The following is a 22,806-nucleotide window of genomic DNA, read 5'->3' on the forward strand; positions in this document are numbered from 1 at the left end:
GTTGATTCTGGCGCCTCCTTTAGTCCAAAGAGTTTCTAGCAGCGGTGGACTAATTATTGATTATAAGTAATCAAATACTCAAGTACTGTCAGCAAAGGAAAGGATGAGACGTTTTTCAGGTTCTGCATCAGCTGTTTAATTTCTAAAATATCAGTTTACATGTGATTATTGTCTGTACATTGATCATTTACACAAACATAAAGATATGAAGGATTCATTCGAAGCTGCAGAGGGAAGATTCACAAGCTGATTGATCAACCAATCAACCAATCACCTGAAGGAAAACCTTTAATACATACAGAATATTTCACTATCACTGCTCAGTTTAAAACTTAATATCTCTCAGATCACTTTATTATTCCAAGATTTAAAAGCTGCTGTTTTTCAGCTGTGGTCCAGAATGAAATTACATTTAAGATGAAAATGAAAAAATAACCACACAAACATTAAAACAACCTAAATTACCTCAATCTGGTAGATTTTAGTCGACCCTGAATTTGAACACTTGAGACGTGGCCGTTGGTTCAATGTGGAGCAGATGTGTAAAACCATTAATCAATAATCTCTCCCAACGATCAATCCCTCCAGGATTTCAGACTTTGGGGATTGTTACAAATTTCCAGCAGCTTTTCTAAAAAATCATATGCATGTTGTGATGTTTGTAGGTATTTCTTTGCGATAAAATTTTGGAATATAGCAAAAATAACTGCGATTTCTTTCTTTTTGCATAATTCATTGAAACCCGAACTTAACTGGTTCCAGTGAGAATGAAACAGTTCAGCTCAACGTTTCCCTGCTGTGATCAGCAAAACCTGCAGGAGAATCGGCTGAATTTGTGCTAATTGTTGCGATCGCCACTTCCTGTAGGGACTGACAGTCAACACATAAATAAATAAATAACTGTAACGGTGAAAACACGACACTGGAACTAAAATATGTGGCGGCGGAGTGGATCTGCTCGTCAGGTAAAGGAAAATGTTGGTTTTCCTTCAAACATTTGGAAACATTATTTGTGAATCTTCCCTTTAAACACTGAAGCTTCAGCAGCAACGTGAATGGAGAGTTAAACACCAAAATAACGAAACATCATGGCCAACATGTTCCAGATGTTTCCCCTGAGAACATTCAGCTGTCTTTAAAGGTCCAGTGTGTGGGATTCAGCGCCACCGGGTTACAGACTGTAACCAACTGAATACAGCTCAGCCTTTAAAGCATGTGCACAGAGCGGCAGCAGGAGGAGAGCTGGACTTCTTGAAGTTCACTGATTGTTCACTGATCAATAATTATTTCTGTTTGCATAAGGGAGCAGTTTCTATCACTAAACTGATATCTGTATTTACAGTGTATTTTATATTGATCAGAATCAATAACAGCAGAGAACAGCTGATCAACTGATCAATGAACCCAAACAGTGAACTCAATAACTGCAGGAGGTTTGATTATTTCCTGTGAATATTGATCAGAGATGAGTTTTCCTGATATATTGATCCATTCTCTGTCTGTATTCTGTTTTTATCATTTTAACAATCAGACTTAATATTCTTCTTTCTGACGGATTCTCTGTTTATTCTCATTGATCTATCAGCTGTTTGCTTGGATGACTGAAGCTCATATAAGTACATATATGTGATCAATTATTTTATATATGTGATCAATAATAATAATATCATCTGTGATCACATCTTTAGTTATAATATACATTTAAAACTAAAGATTTCACAGTTTTCACAGATATGAACCAAATACTGAGATATAGGTACCGTTTGATGTCATCATAGCGGGATGGATACGTTAGTGTAAATGAGCAGCAGAAGGTAGTTCAGCCTGTAGTTCATAGTCTTGTACTGTATGTGTGTACTGAATATAAGTAACAGTAAGTTTATGCAGATTAATCCTTTTGTCCGTTCTGGGCTACTGTAGAAACATGGCGGATGAATATTATATTCCAGTAATGTGACACACTGGAGCTTTAAAGTCTGAGTTCTCAGCAGTCGAGTGAAGCTTTTTTAAACAAAACAAACCTGCAACAAATCGTTGTTAAAAATACAGAATAAATATTGATTAACAGGAATACATGAGATATAGTTCTGACTACGTTTGATATGAAGGCTAAAATGTGAATATCTGATGCTGTATAAATAGACTGTGTGTGTGTTTTGTGCATTGAGCAGAGAAACTGCTGCAGCTTTGAATTGTTGTCGGATCAAACTGAAGCCGGAAGATTCACCTGAGAGCCAACGACAGGAAGGAAGTGAGGGGAACAGACGCCAGAATAAAACAACAGACAATCAACAACCTGGGTGAGCTGAGAGAGAGACCTGAGAGCAGGCAGCAACAGAACAATGAACCGCTGAGAGTTTGACATTGTGGACATTTATGGCTTTAAAGGTTTAAAGGGAAGAAAGACAGAAAGAAACCAGAGAGAAAGAGACTGTGTCAGTGCTTCAGGTGGAGGTGGTTTGATTTTTACAGTCACAGCAGTGAGAACTCTTCCTCCTCCTCCTCGTTGTCACCATCACTGACATCCCTGAGCTCCATTCTCATCCAAAACATTTAGATTTAGAACCAGCTATTCTCCATATACAGAGTCACATGGTGTCTCTCTCCCTCTGCCTGTCTCTCTCCCTCTGCCTGTGTTGTATCGCAGCCTCTCTGTGGTTTGTTTCCATAGCCGGTCTGCTCCGACTGAAACTGCTGTTTTTATCATCTACGTCGGTGAATTAAGGATTTATTTCCACCAAACCAGAGTTGGTGGTTGTTGGAAACACTAACAGAGACGCTTTTAATCAGTTTGATTCTGTTTCTGTTCACTTTAATGAAGTTACGATGATCTGAAGGTAAAATGAGTGTTTTTGTCTCTGGAGTCTGGTGGAGAGAGATAGTGATATTACGGCTGTTTGTGGTTAAACTAAAGGTCTATCTCTGTAGGGATCCTTTCCATAATGCTGTCAGACACTGACAATAACAACCTGAGTCTGTCAGTGGCAGAAACTACTACTGTTAGTTTGTCCCAAGGACTAGCGTTAGCTTAAGTTGCAGCCATCTTTACAAAACATTTTACTTCCATGTCGGTGAACTAAGGATTTATTTCCACCAAACCAGAGTTGGTGATTGTTGGAATATAATATACATGAATATAAAGACATTTAGGATGCAGGAAGGTTTCAGACTGAAGGAGGCTGTCAGTCAGTGTCAGAGGTCAGTGAGAAGAGAAGCAGCAGGTTCGTCACTTTTACAGGTCAAACAGGAAACTGAATCCAATCAAATAATCACTGAATCCACTAAATATGAGACGGTACATTCAATATAACGCAATATAACACAGCATTTCATCCAAATTCAACACTTCCTGCAGATGTTTCACAATAAAAGCCAACCAGGAAGGTTTTTAGTGTCAAACATTTGTGCAGGAAGTGTTGACGTTCATTGGTGGGAGCTTAAAGCGATAGTTGAGGTTTTATGATGTGGGTTTGTACTTAGATATGCTACGTGCTAGGCTAATCTGTTTTGAAAAGACAACCACATTTTGAAGATGGTTAAAAAATAAAAGAGACACATATATAGTCACATCTTAACTTAGCTAATGTATGCAAAACACTAGCTAACTACCTAGCTAATCTACATGAAATGGTTGCCAACTAGTTATATCTGATAGCTAGTGTTAGCAAAATGTTAGCTAATAACCTAGCTTATGATACACCCTTAAGATTATTGTTTTGTTTGTTTTCTTTTCAGATATTTTTTTGTTGAAGAATTGAATTTGTTTTTATATTATTTTATTATAGAAAGTAAATGTAATGTTTGGTAAACTTATTTTGTTTTCAACATAGACGAACTGTGAACTTAGATGCTGTGTGCTAGGCTAGAATACGTTAAGCTAATCTACATCAGTCGTTAGCTAGTTACATCTGACAGCTAATGTTGGTAAAATGCTAGCCTAGGATTGATGTAGATTAGTTTAGGAACCCCACATTAAAAAACCTGAAATATGCCTTTAACAGTGACCGGAAAAACAGCAAAGTGACAAAAAAAAAATGGGTCGATGACATTTCAATGAGAAGAAGTGCGACGCGACTGTGTTGTTGTGGAAATAAACATTATGCTGAGTACAAAGACAACATGTGAATAAAGATGGAGGAAGAGTTTGTACCAACACTAAAATACGATCCAATATAAAAGAGAGAAACTAGAAAATAAAGAACCTTTAAAGAGCAACTGAACAGCGTCCAGTGGTTGAACTCAGTGATGTAAGATGTACTCCAGGTACACTGTGACATCACTGGTGGGTGTGACTACAGGAGCTGTTCAGTTTCTCTTTAAATTAAGACTTTATAAACTCATATTCTTCATGGCTTTAAGGCCTAATCTTGAAAAGTGAACTGAAGACAATTGAGGACTTTTTCAGGAGGCGTCAGCGCCCCGAACGTCTCGCCATCAGCGTTACAAACAGGAAGTGTTCCTACAGGAAGCTAAAGGGTTGTGCTGTTCTATTGCTTTCCACCGTTGCTCTTTGGTTTCAAACCAAACCAACTGTCCCGTCCGTCTCCGCCATCACACATCGCCCACGTCGAAGGCCCTCATCAGCAGGTCCAGGTCCCCGACGTTGGCAGCCTGGAACAGCTCGGGTCGGTCCATCATGGAGATGGCGATTCGCAGGGCGGCCCAGATGTTAGCCGACATCTGCTGGTGGCTGCAGCGCTGACTCCGCCTCTGCTGGTTCAGAGCCGTCAGGAAGTTACTGACCGCCTCCCTGCAGGATCAAATCAGGACCACATCAGATCTACTGTAAGCATTCATGTAAGGATTCGGAAAGATTTAAGAACAAAACTCGATGGTTCAGACCATCAGGAAAAGACCTTGCAGGACAGTTGTACTTCTAGCTCTCTTCTGGTTCTTCTTCGGGTTCTATTTAAAGGACGTGTGTGAAGGATTTAGTGACATCTAGTGGTGTAGATGCAGATTGCAACATACTCGTTTCACCACAGATTCCTATCAAAGCCTTTACATTAATTAGGGATGTGTATCTGCCCCTTAAGGAGGATCTGATACGTATCCAGATAGCTGGGCTACGATACGATTCACAGACAATATGATTCAATGCAATCTGAATGACAATTCTATAAAAGTCATATATACATATATTTAAATCAGTGAATCCCAAGTACTTGTTTCTTTATAGGATAAAACTGAAGACAAATGTCTGATTTCAGTGTTACAGTCATTGTGTTGGTTGCTTTTCCAACAGACAGACAGACAGACAGACTTCCTGCAGTGATTACCTCCTCCAACCTCGCCCAGTTGCGGTTGGACAGTGTTTAATATCTTGCATATTGTTGCTTGTACTAGCTGTGTTAGCATCCACAGACTCCTCGTCACTTGAACAGGTGTCACTGTGCTGTCTCTCCATTGTGGACTTAACTGCTGCCCTACAGATCTTACAGATGGACTGACTATTGTCCAACATTCCTTCTTATAGAATCCAAATGTCTTCCAAACTTTGGATTTTAGATTTGTTGGTGCTCTGGAAATGTTAGCACAGCAGGGCTTGCCGACAACACCATTAACATTCACATCTTACACCCCTCAAATGAACCCTGAAGTTACTCCATCATTTTACTTTTCATACAACAGCTAGTTGTTAATTTCTCCAAGAAATATCAGGTGCAGACTGGCTCCACCAGGTCAGTGTTACCTGTGAGCTCCTAGGTTGATGCAGCTGATCCCCAGGTTGTACCTGGACCGGATGAATCCGGGCTGCAGCTCCAGGGCTCTGGTGTATGCCTCTACCGCCTCCTCGCTGCGGTCTCCGTTCGCCAACGTGGCACCCAGACGGTTCCACAGCAGGTAGTCCTGAACACACAGGAAGTTTACAGTCATTTACAGGCAACAGAAAGTTTCCAACCACCCGGTTCCCTTTGAGTCTCAGACCTAAACCTCCAACAGCTGCATGTCCCAGTCTCAATAAAATGAACCTCCTGCTTGTTGGGCTAATTTGACCAAACAGACATTTCCTGTATATTACGTTTGTTTCAGCTAAATAAAGTCTTGGGAGTTTCTGTCTCCAGTGTTTGGTGCTTAAGGGCAGTCTTCACCTGAGTTACTGAATGAGCTGTCTGTATTCTGCTATTTTCCGTCCTCTCTACAATAATTGATTACATTCATTAATTACTCTTCTTGGCTTTTTGTTTGTGAGCCTTTTGTTGCACTTGCAGTTGAGTGAGGTTGTGTCTGCTCTCTACCGCTGTCTTTGCTCTCTCGCACAGAGCTCAGAGTGGAGGACAGAGACAGCGGAGAGCTGATGATGGTTGTGTGATAGCTAACGTAAAAGAGAGATCAGATTGGTTCAATATAGCACATATAGTCACTACTATTAGTGTAGTTGTTGCTACTGTTGTTGCTGTGCACCTCTGTCTGTCTGTCTTTCTCTTTCTCTCTCTCTCACCCCAACTGGTCGAGACAGACGACCACCCACCTAGAGCCGGAGGATCTGTCCTAGGTTTCTGCCTTTTAACAGGCAGTTTTTCCTTGCCCTTGTCTCCAAGTGCTTGCTCATGGTGGTACTGTTGGGTCTCTGTAAATAATGTTATAAAGAGTTCGGTCTAGACCTGCTCTATTTGAAAAGTGTCCTGAGATTACTTCTGTTATGAATTGGTGCTATACAAATAAAATTAACTGAATTGAATATGAGTAAAGTAGTGTACAGAGAGAGAGAGCTAGAGTTGTCCACAGTGAATCAGGGAGCCGACTGCAAAATGTAAAGCTGGAAACACGTCTAACTTTCAGGTAATTAATTAGCTAGTTGATTACAGTTTTGGTTGACAGACAGACAGACAGACAGACAGACAGTGTCCCTTATGTTATTATTGGTTATGGGGACTGTCACTCTGAATCTTTATCAGGATTTCTGTGAAAAATGAGTGTAATTGTTATATCCTGGTTAGGTTTGCTCTCCTGATTTAGGCTCTGATGTCTGGAGGTGTACTGATCAACTTAACATTAGTATTATGATTATTAATGATTAATGATTATTACGTTGTGTTATGTGAGATATTTTAGTCTGTCCGAACCCTCAGCATGAAACCAATAGTATGTGAATATCAGACTGATTTCAGTTAAATATTACAGTGTACATATATATATTGCAACTTATATAATTGAATTATATAATGTTTATTATAATTATAATATAAATTTTTATTATTAAAGACAGCATAAAGTAAAGAAAAAAGGTACCCATATTAAATCCCACGTACTGGTTCAAATGTGAACGTACTTAACCTTCCATATTTAATCTTGTGTACTACTGTGTGTGTGTGTGTGTGTTACTTGTGAGTGTGTGTGTGTGTGTGTGTGTGTGTTACCTGTGGTCTGACAGACAGCGCTGCAGTAAAAGCCTCCACAGCTTTGTTGAAGTCTGAGCTGAGGTTGAAGAGGACTCCCAGTCCAGTCTGCAGGTCTGGATCCACACAGTCCAGATTCAACAGAGCCGCATCCTGAAAGAGCAGCAGCACATCCTGAAGCTCACACCTGCACACACACACACACACACACACACACACACACACACACACACAAACACACACACACACACACACACACACACACACACACAAAACTTAAAACTTCCACTACAACTCCCAGAAGTCATTGCTGTAAGAACATCCAATCAGAGAGCTTCAGACAGTGACATTCTCATTATGGCAGCCACTGGAAGCTGCAGTGGTCAGATGTACGTTTCCTACCTGCCGCCTGTGTGCGGGCCCCTGCGAGGCGTGGCCGGGGAGCCCTGTAGCGGGCTCCTGCGGTCCAGGACCAGGTGTTTGTATCGGGGGTTGTGGCAGATCCAGCGGCGCAGAGCGTCACAGGCCTCCGGCTGCATGCCACTGTTGGTGAAGCTGACGGCGAGCGCCATGAGAGCCGGCAGGTTGTTGGGGCGGAGCTCCAGACATCTGCAGCAGGTGACACAGGTTAGCTTCAGGTTAGCTTCTCTCCGCTTGCAATTCAATCCAATTTTATTTGTATAGCGCCAATTCATAACAGAAGTTATCTCAGGACACTTTTCAAATAGAGCAGGTCTAGACCGAACTCTTTAAAACATTAATTACAGAGACCCAACAGTACCACCATGAGCAAGACCTTGGCGACAAGGGCAAGGAAAAACTGCCTGTTAAAAGGCAGAAACCTAGGACAGATCCTTCAGCTCTAGGTGGGTGGTCGTCTGTCTCGACCAGTTGGGGAGAGGGAGAGAGAGAGAGAGAGAGAGAGAGAGAGACAGACAGACAGACAGACAGACAGAGGTGCACAGCAACAACAGTAGCAACAACTACATTTATAGTAGTGACTGTAGTAGCACAGGTAACAACAGGACTGATCAACACTGTGTGCTGTTTGATCTTGTTACGATTGGCAGGAAGTTGATCAGTTTGTTCTGGAACGGAATCGATAAACGATACTGACAGATTCATTAATACCAGTAACACATTAAAATAATCTGAATATTAAAGTCAGTGACAGTCTGACCTCTGCAGGGACACGATGGCGGCTTGCTCGTTCTCGTTCTCAGCCTGAGTCATTCCTAAAAGCTGCCAGGCCTGAAAACACACGAATAAGAGTCAGTCCAACAGCTCACGTCACAACAGCTGCTTCAACGTCACACAGGTGAGTCACACAGGTGAGTCACACAGGTGAGTCGCACACTGATGGGTTTTTTTTTTTTATGAAATTCTGGGAGAAAGAGAAAACTGTAAAAAAAAAAAAATTGTTAAAAATCAACTTGTTCAACATTACCAGTTTGAGTTTGGTGACGTACAGCTCAATGTTTATGCAGGAAACTACAATTATTGGTCAAATTTTCAGAAAAGTTCCAACAACTTTTCTGACCTTAAGAAGACATATTAACTCGTATACAGGTTCACCTCAGAGTCCTGCGGGTCCTGTAAGATGGCGGCTTCCAGCAGCAGCACGGCAGCATTCAGGTCTCCCTCCCGAGCTTTCTCCTGACCCTCAGCGAAGGCATTGGGCCAGTCTCTATACGGGTTGTTGGTGTTGAAGTAGTAACCCTGAACGAAACGAACCACATTAATGAGTTAAAGATGTTTAGTTTACTATAATGTTAAGAGAAAGAAAATCAGCAAATCCTCAGTGAGAAGCTGAAAGTATCAAATGTTTACATGTAAACATAGTCATTATAATAGTTTATTTTATAAAACAACTAATTGTCTCAGTTCCAAAATTATTATTACGCAGAGGATACCCTGCTTTACATTTGTCTGTCACTGAGGCTGTGTTCACACTGCAGGCACAAATGACTCAAATCAGATTCTTTTTTGCTCATATGTGACTCAATCTGTTTTTCAGACAGTGTGAATAGAATAAATCACAGCTACAGGTCTTCTTGCACCTCAGTGTCAGAATTCATTCTTAGCTTTCCAAAAAAAATCAATTCACTTCAATAGTTCACATAGTAGAACTTCAGAAGCAGATCCACCATTCACTATTTCACACATTCATATTAAACACAGAGTTAGGATTTAGTTGCATCTAGTGGTGTAGTAGAAGATCCCTCTTTCACTTTCTCCTTCCAAGCGCAAAGGAGAAACTATGGTGGCTGTGAAAACTAGATCCAGTGTTTGGACACCATAGACGACGACCTGATCCCTCCGTAGATAAACATGTCTCTTTCTACGGTAACAAATACAAAACAATTCTTATTTTCAGCTGATTATAAACTAATGAAAACATACCTTTGAATATTGTATTAATGTTACACACTGGACCTTTAATGAAAAATAACCACTTCAAAGTGGACAGAACCAGAATCAAACTCATTAAAACCGTCTCTGTTAATTCAATTCAATTCAATTCAATTTTATTTGTATAACGCCAATTCATAACAGAAGTTATCCCAGGACACTTTCCAAATAGAGCAGGTCTAGACGGAACTCTTTATAACATTATAAATTAACTACCGGGGGAACTACCGGGGGATCTACCGGGGGAACTACCGGGGGAACTACCGGAGGAACTACCGGAGGACGGCTAACAGAAGCTACCTTCGGTCGGACCGCACCGGCTACTGGGGGCTGGCTAACTATAGCGGCTAAAGATATCTCTGTGGTGCGGTACTGTTCCTCTAACTCACTAAGCCTCGCCTCCAGCGCAGTAAATAAACTACACTTAATACAAGAACCATTATCATTAAAGGAGGCAGAGGAATAACTGAACATCTGACACACTGAGCAGGACAGAGCAGAGGGAGAGGGAGAAGCCATAGCTAACTGCTAATGCTAATGTAGCTAGCGTCAGTGAAACCTTTTGAAAATAGCAAAAAATCGCTAAAAGAAGGAAGTAGCTCCATGTAGCTAGTGTTTCCAGCACCCACCAACTCTGGTTTGGTGGAAATAAATCCTTAATTCACCGACGTAGATGATAAAAACAGCAGTTTCAGTCGGAGCAGACCGGCTATGGAAACAAACCACAGAGAGGCTGCGATACAACACAGGCAGAGGGAGAGAGACACCATGTGACTCTGTGTCTTTATATAGAGAATATCTGTCACATATATAACCATTAAGTTACTGTCAAAGAAACTCAAAACTTCCTGTACAAATTTCACATTAAAAGCCTACTAGAAATGGGAGGGGTTTGAGCTGCTGAAAGGCTTTTAATGTGAAATATGTACAGGAAGTGTTGAATTTCAAGCGGAGAGGAAGAACAGATGACGTGTTGGACACGTGTGAACAGATGTTAGAGAACGCATCGACATCAGAGCCGTCGCAGTGGTGATGTAACACCTGAGTGGAGGAGGGATTACAGCAGGATTACTGATCTGATCTCAGGTCAGAGGATTAAAACTACAGATTAATGCTGACTAACATCCATTCAGTAATAATCTGTCATTATTAATAACTGCCTCTCATTCAGGTCAACTCACTTTACCAGAAATACACAGAAAAACCTCCTGAGATAGAGAATGAATCCAATATTGATCAGTATACACTGTATCTTGATGGATGATATTGATCAGAATACACTGTATCTTTATTGATTATTGATCAGAATTTACTGTATCTTTATTGATTATTGATCAGTATACACTGTATCTTTATTGATTATTGATCAGAATACACTGTATCTTTATTGATTATTGATCAGTATACACTGTATCTTTATGGATGATATTGATCAGAATACACTGTATCTTTATGGATGATATTGATCAGAATACACTGTTTCAATGACATTGACTGATTGAAGTCTGATACGATTGTCTGACGTTATTAGTTTTATTGATGCTTTAATAATTCAATTCAATTCAATTCAATTCAATTCAATTTTATTTGTATAGCGCCAATTCATAACAGAAGTTATCTCAGGACACTTTTCAAATAGAGCAGGTCTAGACCGTACTCTTTAAAATTTAATTAAAATGTAATAATGTGAGTATTGATTACTAATCCAGCTGATCAGGATCATTATCAGCTAATTGTAAGTGTGCAGTTGTGTGCCTTTTTTTAAACTACTTCAATGAATATCTTTGTGTTGTGGACATTTGAGGAAACACTGATCAACATTTTGATCGACTGATTAATTGATAATGAAAATAATTGATAGTTGCAGCCCTGAAACATTTAATGACACAATAACAGCTTTGCTCATATTCTCCACTACAGCCACTGGTTGTGAAATGCATGCTGGGATACTTGTCTGCCACAGGTCAGCTCCCAAAGCATCCTGGGTAAAGCATGGAGAGTGAACAGTGGCCGGGTTGAGGCTGGTGACACAGAGATGTTTAAAGGGCTGAGGGGTCAAAGGTTATGGGGACAGGTGGACTCACTTTCTCTGCCGGTGAGACGGTAGGCGGGATTGGACCCTGGTCCTCAGACTCCTCCAGCCAGTTCCTTCTAGCCAGTTCCTCCCACTCGGCCTGCATCTTGTCCCAGAACTCTGTGTCCGACTGAAACACAACAACAAACACTCTGTCAGTCCAGAATCACTGGAGCCTACATTTCCCACAATGCAGCAGGACGGTGTCTTTCATCAGAGCCACCCCCGGTCTCTCAAACTCCACATGCAAGAAAGATTTAAACAGCTGAATGTTTGATCAGCTTTTAGCTTCAGCAGCAGAAGGATGTGAAACACTGTGCTTGGCTGTTAGTTGTGAAATGCACCCTGAGAGTTGTAGTCTCGGTTTTTAAGCCCCCAGGCTTCTTGTAGCTCATAGCACAGCTGTCCACCTTTAGTTTCCATCACAAACTGAACTGCAGGAACCAGTACAGGGATCCCACTCCCACTGGAAAACCTGGAAACAGTGAGACTAGTTTTCCAGTCATGGAAACACATTGAACATTGAAATTGTATTTTAGCCTGTGCTGTAGCCAAATGAATTACTGTTACTCAGAAAAATCAGCCAGCCAAACGTGGCACCAAAGCGAGCTAACGATGACTACCGTGTGAAGTGCTGTCCTGAACTGTCAAGAAAAACTACTGGAAAATGATTTCTTAAGAAGAGTGGGATGTCAGACTCTTCTCCGAGCCCAGACTGCAGCTGTATAATGCAGGACCATATAAATACTGGATCACGACTCCAACTGAGTCCATCATTAAATACTCAGCAGGAGGAAAACACTGTCAGCCCTCTTCACCTTTACTTCACCTCTGCCTGATCACACTCACAGTTTCCTGTAAAGCTGCTTTTCTAAATTCCAGGTGCTGGTTTTTGGACAATGAACCCTCTTTCAAACTCTTTTCCATCTTAATACCAAACCAGAATCAACCGGTCCTGCTCAGTGTTGTATAGATGCCTCAGAGCCTGATGGGATGTTAATTGCCTAATAGTGTAGAAGCATCTGCATTCAGGTTTCTCCTTTCATCAGTCAGCTCTCTGAATCCACTGCTGTACAATAATACAATGACCTTTATTTAAACTGAACAGGGCAGACGCAGCTGACCTTGGTGTCTGTTTGGATTAAAACACCTGCAGCTAAATTCAGAACCTGCGAGCTGTGATGAAGAAGAGCTTTTAATCAGCGGCTGTTCAATCAGAGGAGACGCTGTGATTGGTTCACTGAGCCGAGCTGACGGGATTGAAGAGCAGAACGACACAAACTCATCGACACAAGAGCCTCAAATTAATTCTGTGACAGAGAAAATCTGCACTTCAATCACTGAGCTGTTAGTCCACTTCACCTCCTCCAGACTCAATCAAATCCCGAACCTGCCTGAACCAACCCGAACCATTCTGACCCAACCTGAATCTTACTGGACTGTCCTGAACCATCCTGAACCCTCCTGGACCCTCCTGGACCCTCCTGAACCCTCCTGAACCAACCTGAACCGTACTGGACTGTCCTGAACCAACCTGAACCATTCGGAACTGACCTGAACCAATCTGAACCGTACTGGACTGTCCTGAACTAACCTGGAAACGTTCTTGTTTTGTGGATCTGTTTCATTCTCACAGAAACCAACAGAAACTAAATTGTCAAGTTTTTGTTTTGAGACGAAGCAGGACACAAGCTGCTGAGACTACAGACTGGAATCTGTAATGTGGAGTCAACGTCTGTCTCATGTCTCTCCACATTCAGAAATGAAAGCTGATCCGAGCGCAGCGTCATTCATTTGGATGCTGAGTCGCAGAGTTCTAACAGGAGACTCGGATGACAGGAAGTACAGGATGGATCTCTGATCAGCAACAATCTGATGATATCAGCTCACATCTGATATTTCACACTGACTGCTGCTGGAGCACTCTGACAGAACACCGCCATCAGACCCGAAGGGAAACCAGAGAGGACCTTTACAGAAAGAGCAAAGCCAGACCTTCAGGAACTCATGTCAGACTAAAGACCAGTTAACTGGAAACAAAAGCCGTGTCCCCAATTGGAAGAAAGCAGATTTTTGGGTCGGTGGTTCGTGTGAGTCTGTGTAATGTCTGTAAATGTGTTAAATACCTCAACAGCAGCCTTCGCTCTGACAAACTCGTCCTCCAGAGACTCCTTCCTGGCCAACAAGGAACGAGTCCGCCTGCGCTGCCTGGACGCCCCGCAGTCCTGAACACACACACACACACACACACACACACACACACACACACACACACACACACACACACACACAGAGGTCAGTGAGACAGTGACGACAAACCAACAGACACCAAAAACTTAAAACAAAGTCAAAGTCATCCTTAAAGAGACACCTGAACTAAGCACCAGCATCTACAGGGGACGCTCTGTTATCCAAGGCTCCCTGAACTACACACTGTATCTGGTTCAGGACAGTCTTTATTTCTCATCTGTTCAGTTTCACTTTGAATAAAAGTGTCTGTGAAGAGTATCACAGTATTTATAGTAATATCAGTACTCAGTCCCTCCTGGATTTCACAGGATTACTTTGGGGTTGGTTGGACCTGATTTCCCAGCAGATTTTCTAAATAAATTCTTCATTGGTTTTTTGTTAATCATTATTAAATAGATACATTTTTATAGATACATTACATTTTCAAATAAATTCATACTGTTTGGAGGGTCGATGTGAGACCATTGTGTCGCACACGTCTTCACAACTAGAAACAAGGAGATGAGTTTGGTGACATGTGGCTCAAAGTTCTGCGCAGGAAACTACAATGATTGGTCGAATTAGCAGGAAAGTTGCAGTGATTGGTCAAAAATGCAGAATTCACAAGGACTGTTTAAATGGTAAATGCTAAATGGACCTGTATAGCACCTTGCTAGTCTTCCAACCACTCAAAGCGCTTTTACACTACAGCCACATTCACCCTTTCACACACATTCACACACTGATGCATCAGGAGCAATTCGGGGTTCAGCATCTTGCTCAAGGATACTTCGACATGTGGCGGGAGGAGTGAGGGATCGAACCAACAACCTTCCGATTAGTGGACGCTCTGCCTCTGAGCCACAGCAAATATAAATCTTAGATTTGCGTTAACTGTTGCAACCACAGCACGGCGACTTCCTGGGGGGACTGAGCAGCGGTGTGAGACGGCAGCTGACCTGTGCTGAAGATATGAAGTCGAGGTCATCGAAGCTGTGGATGTCGAAGGAGTTCTTTGTTAGAGGATCAGTTTTAAACTCTGCAGACCTGCAGGAACAAAATACAAACCAGTATTAACCAGAGTTAAAGCTCTGTTAGCGGCCCCTAAAGTCTGAACAAACAACATCCTCATGACTGATTGACTCTAAAGGGGTCAGAGGAATACTGTATCCCTGCCCTCAAAACATATGCTTGAGTAAAGTACATAGAGTCTGGAGGGTTCATCCTGTGGAGAGCAGAAAGGACATCAGGGCGTTTTATATTTACCACAGCAGTTCACTGGAGGAGTGGTGGGAGGTGCATCTCTTCTCGTATCTCCTGCGTCCCCCGTCCTCTACGTCAAGGTTCACCTCGTCCCATTTGTCCAGAGGAGACGACAGACTGACTGTGAACACAACAACAACCTGATGCTTCAGATCTGATAGATTCACTGATGAATTCATGTTTTTGTAATTAAATAGGGCACAGTGTAATCTTTAAGGGTTAAAAAGGCATTTTTAATTTAATTTGGACTTTAAGGGTCTCCGTGCTCCCAACACTAACTACTAACACCACTGTTATTGGGGTCTGTGGCTCAGCAGTAGAGCAGGTCCACTAATCAGAAGGTTGGTTCCTCCGCTGCATGTTGAGGTGTGAGCGAGATACCAAACCCCAAATTGCTCCCGATGCTGTGTCATCGGGGTGTGAATGTGGCATATAGTTTGAAAGCACTTTGAGAGTTTGGAAAGCTGATATATAAGTAAAGTCCATCCGTAATAACACCCTTTAACTAATCTATAGTGAATTCTGTCTTTATGAAGAAATAATCACCAAAACTACAAACATAAGACACAAGTCTGTCACTGGAACTGGAATTATAATGGAAAACTGCGTAGACAAAAGTCCTAAAATCTGTTTGTTTATCACAATCTGAGAGTGAAAGGACACAGAGGTGAAACAGGAAGTTAAATTCTCATCACAGTAAAAGCTCAGATTAAAGTCAGCATCCACTGGTTTTTACTCACGACTGACCAAAGCTTTTAACCAAATGAACGACAAGATGAGGACGAGCAGCTAAAAACAACCTGAAGCAGCTGATCTGGAGTTTGTGACATCCTATGAGGTTTGATTTGGGGCGGAAAGTGTCTCAGTGTTTTTGATATCAGTGATTTATCTTTATCTGCAGCAAAAGAGGAAGAAAAGATCATTCGATTTAGTTGGAAATAGAAATAGGAAAAGAGGGTGTGTGCTGAATTAGCTGTTAGCAGCGTACAGTGCAGACAACCTTTCTTTCTGGTGAGGATAAGGAAGGCTGATTTATGGCCTTTTATCTTTTATGGATCTCTTCAGGAAGTCTAAAAATATGCGTTTCATCTGTTCATCATGTGTGTTCATTATAGAGTGAATTATACTGTGAGAGTGCAATTTTTGGGATGAGGCGTTAAGTGTGTTTTCCATCAGCAGTTTGACACACCTGGTTGCACCTGTCCCTTTCACCTTTTATCCTCGCACTGTTCAAACCTCTACATGAATAAAACTGACTTCACTTGAACACAGTTATGATTTACTTGTATCATTTAAATATAAATGTTGGTGCCAGTGAAACATCACAGTTTCAGTGCAGATACACTTTCTACATTTAACTGATATTTTGGCCACTGTGGAGTTCCTCAGGGCTCTATTCTTGGTCCATTATATTGTACACATTATCAGCTGATAAAAGCTTATAAACATCTAATAAACATGAATGAATATGTGAATTATCTGCTGCCACATGCCTCCTGTGTGTTAGAGTACCTGAGTCCAGTGAGATCCTCTCAGGTGTTCTGGGACTTGCAGGCAGGTGTTCCACCTCAACCTGGATCAGCTCTGTCTCCTCAGGTCTCGTCCGGCGCCGAGGGCTCCTCGAGCTGCCCTTCCGCCTCAGAGGGCTCCTCCTCGGGTCCTTGTTAGTGCTGCTGCCACCGACACTATTGCTGCCAGTACTACCACCATTACTGCCCCCACTGCTGCAGCTGCCCCCGCTGCTCTCCCCCGGCTCACTGAGGTCCACCAGGTCCAGAGCTGTGGACAGAACTGCAGAACAATGGCGGGTCAATATCTGATAACAAAGACATAACCTAAAGCGTAAGACTAACAAAGACAGTTTTGGTGAGTTTTATTCCGTTTCTGTCCATTTTAATAAAGTTACGATGATCAGAAGGTAAAATGAGTGTTTCTGTCTCTGGAGTCTGGTTGAGAGTGATAGTGATATTACGGCTATTTGTGGTTAAACTAAAGGTCCATCTGTGTAGGGATCCTTTCCATAATGCTGTCAGACACTGACAATAACAACCTGAGTTTGAGATACCAAAAGATTCACCGCTAGTAGTTTGGTGATTGAGGACTATGATTGGTCATATGTGCAGAAAAGTTGCAGTGATCAGACAAATTTGCAAGGTTGCACAGAATTCATGGGTATTGGCTGAAATTGCATTAATTCTGTAACTTCCTGGAGGGACTGATATACTGCCTACTGTTAAATGTCTTTGACATCTACATTTATCTTGTTCCTTTCTGTTTCTTTTTTACTGGATGTGTCAGTGGCGGTGACAACGTATTTCACTGCACACGTCTGACTGGTTGATAAATCATATTTGACTTTCACACCGTGGCAGATATTCTGGTCCACTGCGTCACAAACGTGTCAGAAAACCTGCAGTTCGAACAGTTTACTGCATTACTGACAGTCTGTAATCAATACTGGCCCTGAATATTAGATTACATGTTCATTTTAAGCACCAATAATTGGTCAGAGAATGCATTATGTGCATTTCTCGTCTAAACTGAGCTCATTCACAGTGACCTTTAAATGTCATTATCAGACTCCGGAACATGACGCCAGATGAAATTTCAGCTGAAAATCCAGAAACAAACAAACAGCAGTGAGTCTGTTTAAGACTCATAATGAATGTGAGGAGGAGGACTGAGCAGACAGGGGGAGGGAGCAGGTCAGAGGTGTTAATTAATGGCGAGTGTACCTGCTGAGTCGGAGGTGACAGATGGGCACAGAGGAGGAAGGAGGACAGCTAAGGACGCAAAGTTAGAGGAGGACAGGAAGAGAGGGAAAACGGAGGCGGAGGTCAGCAGAGGAAGCTGGACCAGAACAAAAGAGCTTTGGGAGAATCACAAAAGGAGCAGAGGAGAAAGAAGAAAAGGAAAAGGAAGGAGGCCAGTGAATTTAAGAGGAGTGAAGAGATGTTCTCATATTTATTCTGCAGCCGCTCTTAACTTAATTACGAGAGAATCCATCTTACCAGGCTTCAATCTCTGAGTCCAACCACAGCCAATCAGCAACCTTTGAGGAACTGCTGGCAGTGTGACGCAGCAGGAAGTGACTGTTTTGCTGTTCAACTCTCTGTCTGTCTGTCTGTCTGTCTGTCTGTCTCTGTGTCTCTCTCTCTCTCTCTCTCTCTCACCCCAACTGGTCGAGACAGACGACCACCCACCTAGAGCCGGAGGATCTGTCCTAGGTTTCTGCCTTTTAACAGGCAGTTTTTCCTTGCCCTTGTCTCCAAGTGCTTGCTCATGGTGGTACTGTTGGGTCTCTGTAATTAATGTTAAAGAGTTCGGTCTAGACCTGCTCTATTTGAAAAGTGTCCTGAGATAACTTCTGTTATGAATTGGCGCTATACAAATAAAACTGAATTGAATTGTTTGAAAACAACAATGCTGGCTGCTAAACAGGTTAGCATAGATGCTGCTTACACCAGGTATATCAGTACCAGAGAGCAACGGATAGGAATGGGAGTCAAGAACCGAGGAAAGAGTGATGGCGGAGAGGAAGAAACGAAGTGCAGTCACTACTCTGTGTTCAGACTCAGAGAGAATAAAACGCAGAAAACTGATCAGGAATCAATCAATAATGGTATCGATATGATCAATCAATTCACTGAAGATTTTGCTCTTCTCCCGACTGGATCATTGATCTGGTTAAGGTTCGACTATAATAGTGAAAAACAATCTGCAAGTTTGTTTCTAACATTACTGCCCTTCTCCAAACAGTCCCCAGATGGTTCTGTTTAACAAAACAAGTGAGCGCTGCTGTACAGACGCTAAGATCGGTCCTCTACTCTGTTCCCGACTGAAATATCTCAACTACCGGATGCATTGTGATGAAATGTGGTTCAGATGTTTATGTTCTCCTCAGGATGGACTGACCCTTCCTAAGCCCCGCCCCATTTGCTCTGTGCTCCAATCACAGTTGAGCAAGCCTCGGTCAACTTCCTCCTTTCATGTAATTAAATATGCTATGTGCTAGGCTAACTGATGCTGATAGTCACATATTAAGTTAGCAAATGTTAGCAAAATGCTAGCTAACTAGCTACATATATATAGTCCATACACCAACACTAACATTGTAACAGCCAGTGGGACACATCCTCCACATGAATGTTTTTGTAGATGTAAAACCAGATTATCCTCATCTGACATTCATTCACTTTTACTCCTTCTGAGAGGATGGAGGGAGAGCAGACTGAAGGGAGGAAAAGGAGGAGGAGCAGAGGGTCCCTGCTGAGCTTTGTCGGATGGGGGAGACAGAGGGGAGACAAAGGGGAGACAGAGGGGAGAGAGGAGGTGATAATTAGCTAAAGTCTACCTGCTGGGTTGGAGGCGAGGGGTCGGGTGGAGGGGGCGTCGCTCCGGCTCTCTGACAGGAAGTCATCGATGGAGGGACTCAGCAGGGGTCGACTCTCCTGCTGCTCCCGAACCAGCTGGAGACCAAAAACACCACAGTTAGAGACCAGAGTCCACAGACCAGAGTCCACAGACCAGAGTCCACAGACCAGATAATCTAGTTTAATCAATGTGATGAAGGATGATAACTAATAATAAACTAATACTGTACAAATATAGAAATAGTATTCAAAACCCTTTTGGAGTTCACTGCGTCTCTTTACTGCACTTAACTGCATTTCTTTACTGCGTCTGTTTACTGCGTTTCTTTACTGCACCTTACTGCGTTTCTTTACTGCACCTTACTACGTTTCTTTACTGCACCTTACTACGTCTCTTTACTGCACCTTACTGCGTTTCTTTACTGCACCTTACTGCGTTTCTTTACTGCACCTTACTGCGTTTCTTTACTGCGTCTCTTTCCAGCACTTCAACAGTCAGGTTTCAGACTAAAAACACACCCAGGTTTACTGAGTGAGGAGCTAAAATACAAACATTTGAATCCATTTCCAGTGTAGGAACCCTGCAGGAACATTTTCTACACTATTCATTTTCCCAAATGTCAGAAAGTTCCTTTAAAGGACCAGTGGGTTGGATTCAGCGCCATCTAGTGGTAGTGTCAGTTGCAACTAACTGAACACAGCTCAGCTTTCTGAGCGTGAAACTACCGTAATGTCTCTGTCTAACCAAACACTGGCATTTGGTTTGTCTGTTCTGGGCTACTGTAGAAACATGGCGGTTCAACATGGCGGTCCAACATGGCGGACTCCGCCAGAAGAGGACCCGCTCCCTCTGTAGATACAAACGTCTCATTCTAACAAACACACAATGATTCTTATTATCAGCCGATTAAACACTACTGAAAACAAACTTATGGATATTATATTACAGTGATGTTACTGAAAGGCATTTGGGGAAATGTAGGACATTAATTCACTGGTTCATACTGAGGCCTGATTTAACCTGATCACAGATCTGTGTGGTTGTCTGACTTCCTAATCCTAATCCACACAGCCGTGTACATCCACATGTCAACTGGAATATGCTTGTATTTAATCCTCAAACAGCTCCACTGTGCACCGATCAGATCTCACTTCATGCTTCACACAAACAGCCAGAAAACATCCACAGGTTTCAGCTCACAAAGCCACAACCAACTGATCAATAACAACGAATACAAGGTCATTTAGATAATGAGGACAAGTTACATAAACAGTGAAATCTGAATATAAAGATACACTTTTAAATCAGATGGGATTAGGGAGGGTCACTGTAGCCAATACTGTTACGACTGACTGCCAGACTGGGAACTCCCAGACGTCCAGACCGGGACAGAATGCACCGAATAATAAAGGTTCTACAGTGATAAAATAAAAAAATAAAATTGTGTGTCTGTACAGTGATAATAAAGTTGTGTGTTTGTACAGTGTTAATAAGTTAAAGTTGTTTTTTTATAAAGTTTTTTTTAAAAAGTTGTGTTTGTACAGTGTTAATAAAGTTGTGTGTTTGTACAGTGATAATAAAGTTGTGTGTTTGTACAGTGATAATAAAGTTGTGTGTTTGTACAGTGTTAATAAAGTTGTGTGTTTGTACAGTGTTAATAAAGTTGTGTTTGTACAGTGTTCATAAAGTTGTGTGTTTGTACAGTGATAATAAAGTTGTGTGTTTGTACAGTGTTAATAAAGTTGTGTTTGTACAGTGTTAATAAAGTTGTGTGTTTGTACAGTGATAATAAAGTTGTGTGTTTGTACAGTGTTAATAAAGTTGTTTGTACAGTGTTAATAAAGTTGTGTTTGTACAGTGTTAATAAAGTTGTGTGTTTGTACAGTGTTAATAAAGTTGTGTTTGTACAGTGTTAATAAAGTTGTGTGTTTGTACAGTGATAATAAAGTTGTGTGTTTGTACAGTGTTAATAAAGTTGTGTTTGTACAGTGTTAATAAAGTTGTGTGTCTGTACAGTGTTAATAAAGTTGTGTGTTTGTACAGTGTTAATAAAGTTGTGTGTTTGTACAGTGTTAATAAAGTTGTGTTTGTACAGTGATAATAAAGTTGTGTTTGTACAGTGTTAATAAAGTTGTGTTTGTATAGTGTTAATAAAGTTGTGTTTGTACAGTGTTAATAAAGTTGTGTGTTTGTACAGTGATAATAAAGTTGTGTTTGTATAGTGTTAATAAAGTTGTGTTTGTACAGTGATAATAAAGTTGTGTTTGTACAGTGTTAATAAAGTTGTGTTTGTACAGTGTTAATAAAGTTGTGTTTGTACAGTGTTAATAAAGTTGTGTGTTTGTACAGTGATAATAAAGTTGTGTTTGTATAGTGTTAATAAAGTTGTGTTTGTATAGTGTTAATAAAGTTGTGTTTGTACAGTGTTAATAAAGGTGTGTTTGTACAGTGTACGGGTGAATATCAGGATATTATTGGTTGATCAGTTAGTTCATGCTGACGTAAGCACGCGTCACATTTAGTTTCACAGGAAGGCACAATGATTGGTTTTAATATAAAAATACAGAGAAATTGCCATATGTTGTACTGTTTATAGATGTTATGGTATTTTTTTTACAATATTGTTTTATTATTTTGTGATCTTAAAAGGTTAAATATACATGTTTAATTTCATCTGGACTTTAAAGTTAATAAAAATAACTCAATATGACATAGTGAGCAGGTTATAACATTTTATTTATGATAAAGGCACATTTATAGTTCTGTGCTCACTTTATTTCTATTACAAACGAACGTCGATAAAATAATAAGATAAAATACAGAATGAAGCTGCTGGATCGTTTCTGCCTGAATGTTTGAGTAGAAACTGAACATGAAAACAAGCAAAAATAAAAATGAAAATGAAAATGAGAACAAAAAGAAATCTCAGTGCCAGATAACAAACAAACGTGGTTGTCATGCCAACCTTGGTTGTCACGGTGAGGAGGGGGTTTCCTTCTGAGGATGCCTTTTTACCAGGAAGCTCCTTCAGCACCATGGCAACGACCCTTTCCCCTTTCCCCTACAACAGGCAGATCGACAGGTTCATTCATTCAGCAGGTTCAGATTCACTCA

At 41.3% G+C, this 22,806-nt stretch overlaps 1 protein-coding gene and 1 long non-coding RNA gene across 8 annotated transcripts in view; one reads left to right on the forward strand and one right to left on the reverse strand.

The window, feature by feature from the left end:
• Positions 1–111: 111 nt before the first annotated feature.
• Positions 112–22,806, reverse strand: part of pex5lb (peroxisomal biogenesis factor 5-like b) — a 33,679-nt gene continuing 10,984 nt past the window's right edge. The window contains exons 2-14 of one of the 2 annotated variants that reach the window (XM_051394400.1): positions 22,658–22,753; positions 19,673–19,787; positions 16,831–17,109; positions 15,322–15,439; positions 15,015–15,102; positions 13,953–14,051; positions 11,837–11,956; positions 8,916–9,059; positions 8,521–8,591; positions 7,743–7,949; positions 7,362–7,527; positions 5,693–5,850; positions 112–4,750 (exon numbers count right to left, since the gene is read on the reverse strand). In XM_051394400.1, coding sequence (XP_051250360.1) covers positions 4,552–4,750; positions 5,693–5,850; positions 7,362–7,527; positions 7,743–7,949; positions 8,521–8,591; positions 8,916–9,059; positions 11,837–11,956; positions 13,953–14,051; positions 15,015–15,102; positions 15,322–15,439; positions 16,831–17,109; positions 19,673–19,787; positions 22,658–22,753 — 1,860 coding nt within the window. In that variant the 3' untranslated portion in view covers positions 112–4,551. The remainder of the gene's footprint in view (positions 4,751–5,692; positions 5,851–7,361; positions 7,528–7,742; positions 7,950–8,520; positions 8,592–8,915; positions 9,060–11,836; positions 11,957–13,952; positions 14,052–15,014; positions 15,103–15,321; positions 15,440–16,830; positions 17,110–19,672; positions 19,788–22,657; positions 22,754–22,806) is intronic. The other variant, XM_051394401.1, reaches the window with a different exon arrangement.
• LOC127360149 (uncharacterized) lies at positions 21,228–22,285 on the forward strand. Of its 6 annotated transcripts, XR_007883303.1 has the most exons (4): positions 21,228–21,357; positions 21,435–21,488; positions 21,537–21,694; positions 21,774–21,917. It is a non-coding gene; the product is annotated as an uncharacterized LOC127360149 (long non-coding RNA). The 6 variants fall into 6 exon arrangements; XR_007883305.1 differs by lacking the exons at positions 21,435–21,488; positions 21,774–21,917 and adding an exon at positions 22,001–22,285 and having other exon boundaries at positions 21,228–21,359; positions 21,514–21,694; XR_007883300.1 differs by lacking the exon at positions 21,435–21,488 and having other exon boundaries at positions 21,228–21,359; positions 21,514–21,694.

Source organism: Dicentrarchus labrax, unplaced genomic scaffold, assembly GCF_905237075.1.
Source record: "Dicentrarchus labrax unplaced genomic scaffold, dlabrax2021, whole genome shotgun sequence".
NCBI lineage: Eukaryota > Metazoa > Chordata > Actinopteri > Moronidae > Dicentrarchus > Dicentrarchus labrax.